This window comes from Corvus brachyrhynchos, unplaced genomic scaffold (assembly GCF_000691975.1).
Source record: "Corvus brachyrhynchos isolate BGI_N302 unplaced genomic scaffold, ASM69197v1 scaffold1106, whole genome shotgun sequence".
Taxonomy (NCBI): domain Eukaryota; kingdom Metazoa; phylum Chordata; class Aves; order Passeriformes; family Corvidae; genus Corvus; species Corvus brachyrhynchos.
Window position 1 is genome coordinate 15,335 of NW_008238449.1, and position 1,920 is coordinate 17,254.

Genomic DNA, 1,920 nt, shown 5'->3' on the forward strand with positions numbered 1-1,920 from the left:
CCGGGACTTGCCGCCCCTCCCCCACCCGGGAAGATCGGATTAAAGGCGGCTCCACCCCCAGGGCCTCGTGTGGTTCCTTTTTCCAGGAAAAACCCCTCTTTCCCCACCCCAAAATCCCTCTTTTTCTCCCCAAACCTCCTTTTTCCTGCAGAAATCCCGCTTTTCCCACCCTAAATCCTTTCTTTCCTACACAAAATCTCCTTTTTCCAGAGAAAAATCTCATTTCTTTACCCCAAACCCCTCTTTTCTCGCCCCAAATCCCCTTTTCCCCACCAAAAATCCGCATTTTCTGCCATTTCCCAAAAGAAATTCTCCCTCCCGCCCCCCCTTTTTTTTTGCCAGAAATTTCCCTTTTTTCCACCAAAATTCCCATTCTTCCAACAGAAATCCCACTTTTTCTACCCCAAATCACCTTTTTTTCCTTACCAGGAATTTCCCAGTTTCCAACTACAAATCCCAGTTTTTTCTCAGCAGAAATTCCCGTTTTTCCAGCCCCCAAAATCCCCTTTTTTTTTTTTTTTTTGACCAGGAATTTCCCCTTTTCCACCAGAATTCCCGGTTTTTTCCCAGCTGGAAACTTCAGGATGAGCCCAAAAGCCGGGACAGGGACGGGGGGGGGCGGTGACCAGAACCTGGGGCTTTATTGAACTGGGAGCCAACTGGAACAAACTGGGATCCACTGGGATCCAGCTGGAGCAAACTGGGAGCGGCTCAGTTGGTGGAGGGTCTGTGGGGGAAAGGAGAAGGGCGTCAGGAAAGGTGACAAGGACACCCCAAAAGGTGACAAAGCCACCCCCAAACAGGGTCAGGGACACCCCAAAAGGTGACAAAGCCACCCCCAAACAGGGTCAGGGACCCCCCTAAGGTGACAAAGTCACCCCAGAGGTGACAGTGGCACCCCAAAAGGTGACAAGGACACCCCCAAACAGGGTCAGGGACACCCCAAAAGGTGACAAAGTCACCCCAAAAGAGGGCCAGGGACACCCCAAAGGTGACAGGGACACCCCAAACAGGGCCAGGGACCCCCAGGGTCCACCGCAGAGGTGACAGTGGCACCCCAAAAGGTGACAAGGACACCCCCAAACAGGGCCAGGGACACCCCAGAGGTGACAAGGACACCCCAAAAGGTGCCAGGGACCCCGAAACAGGGACAGTGGCCCCCCCCAAGGTGCCAGTGGCCCCTCAGAGGTGACGATGACCCCCCCAGAAGTGACAGTGGCCTCCCAAAACAGGATCAGGGACCCCCTGGGTCCACCCCAAAAGGTGACAGTGACACCCCAGAGGTGACCATGACCCCCCCAAGGTGCCAGTAGCCCCCCAAACAAGGCCAGTGGCCCCCCAGAGGTGACAATGACCCCCCTAAGGTGCCAGTAGCCCCCCAAACAAGGCCAGTGGCCCCCCAGAGGTGCCAGTGGCCTCCCAGATGTGCCAGTGGCCCGTACTTGGCCCACTCCACGTTGAGGATGAGGTGGTCGTAGCTGAAGCCGGACACTCCCGCGATGGCCCCAGAGGTGCCAGTGACCCCCAATGACCCCCCCAAGGTGCCAGTGGCCCCCCAAACAAGGCCAGTGGCCCCCCAGCCAAGGCCAGTGGCCCGTACTTGGCCCACTCCACGTTGAGGATGAGGTGGTCGTAGCCAAAGCCGGACACTCCCGCGATGGCCCTGGCCGCATCCTCGCGCCGGTGGAAGCTGATGAAGGCGAAACCCTGAGGGGAGGGGAGGGAACAAAACGGGGATAAAAAGCCGGGAAACGGGAAAAAAGGAGGGCCAGCGGCACCGCCGAGGTCGCCAAAGGCACCTTGGACTGGCCGGTGGTCTTGTCCTTGGCCAAGTAAATGCGGGAGATGGAGCCGAAGGGCCGGAAGAGCTCCTGCAGGTCGGTCTCGCGCGTGTCCTCAGACAGGTTGGTGACGCGGATG

General features: G+C 57.8%; 1 protein-coding gene across 1 annotated transcript in view; it reads right to left on the minus strand.

Moving 5' to 3' along the window:
- Positions 1-622: 622 nt before the first annotated feature.
- The window catches only part of EIF3G (eukaryotic translation initiation factor 3 subunit G), a gene marked incomplete at its 5' end in the record, with an annotated part of 24,102 nt that continues 22,804 nt past the window's right edge, over positions 623-1,920 (minus strand). Inside the window, 3 exon segments of the mRNA XM_017736886.1 lie at positions 623-727; positions 1,601-1,707; positions 1,800-1,920. The exon segment at positions 1,800-1,920 is cut by the window's right edge and continues 6 nt beyond it. Of these exon segments, the coding sequence (XP_017592375.1) occupies positions 712-727; positions 1,601-1,707; positions 1,800-1,920 (244 nt within the window).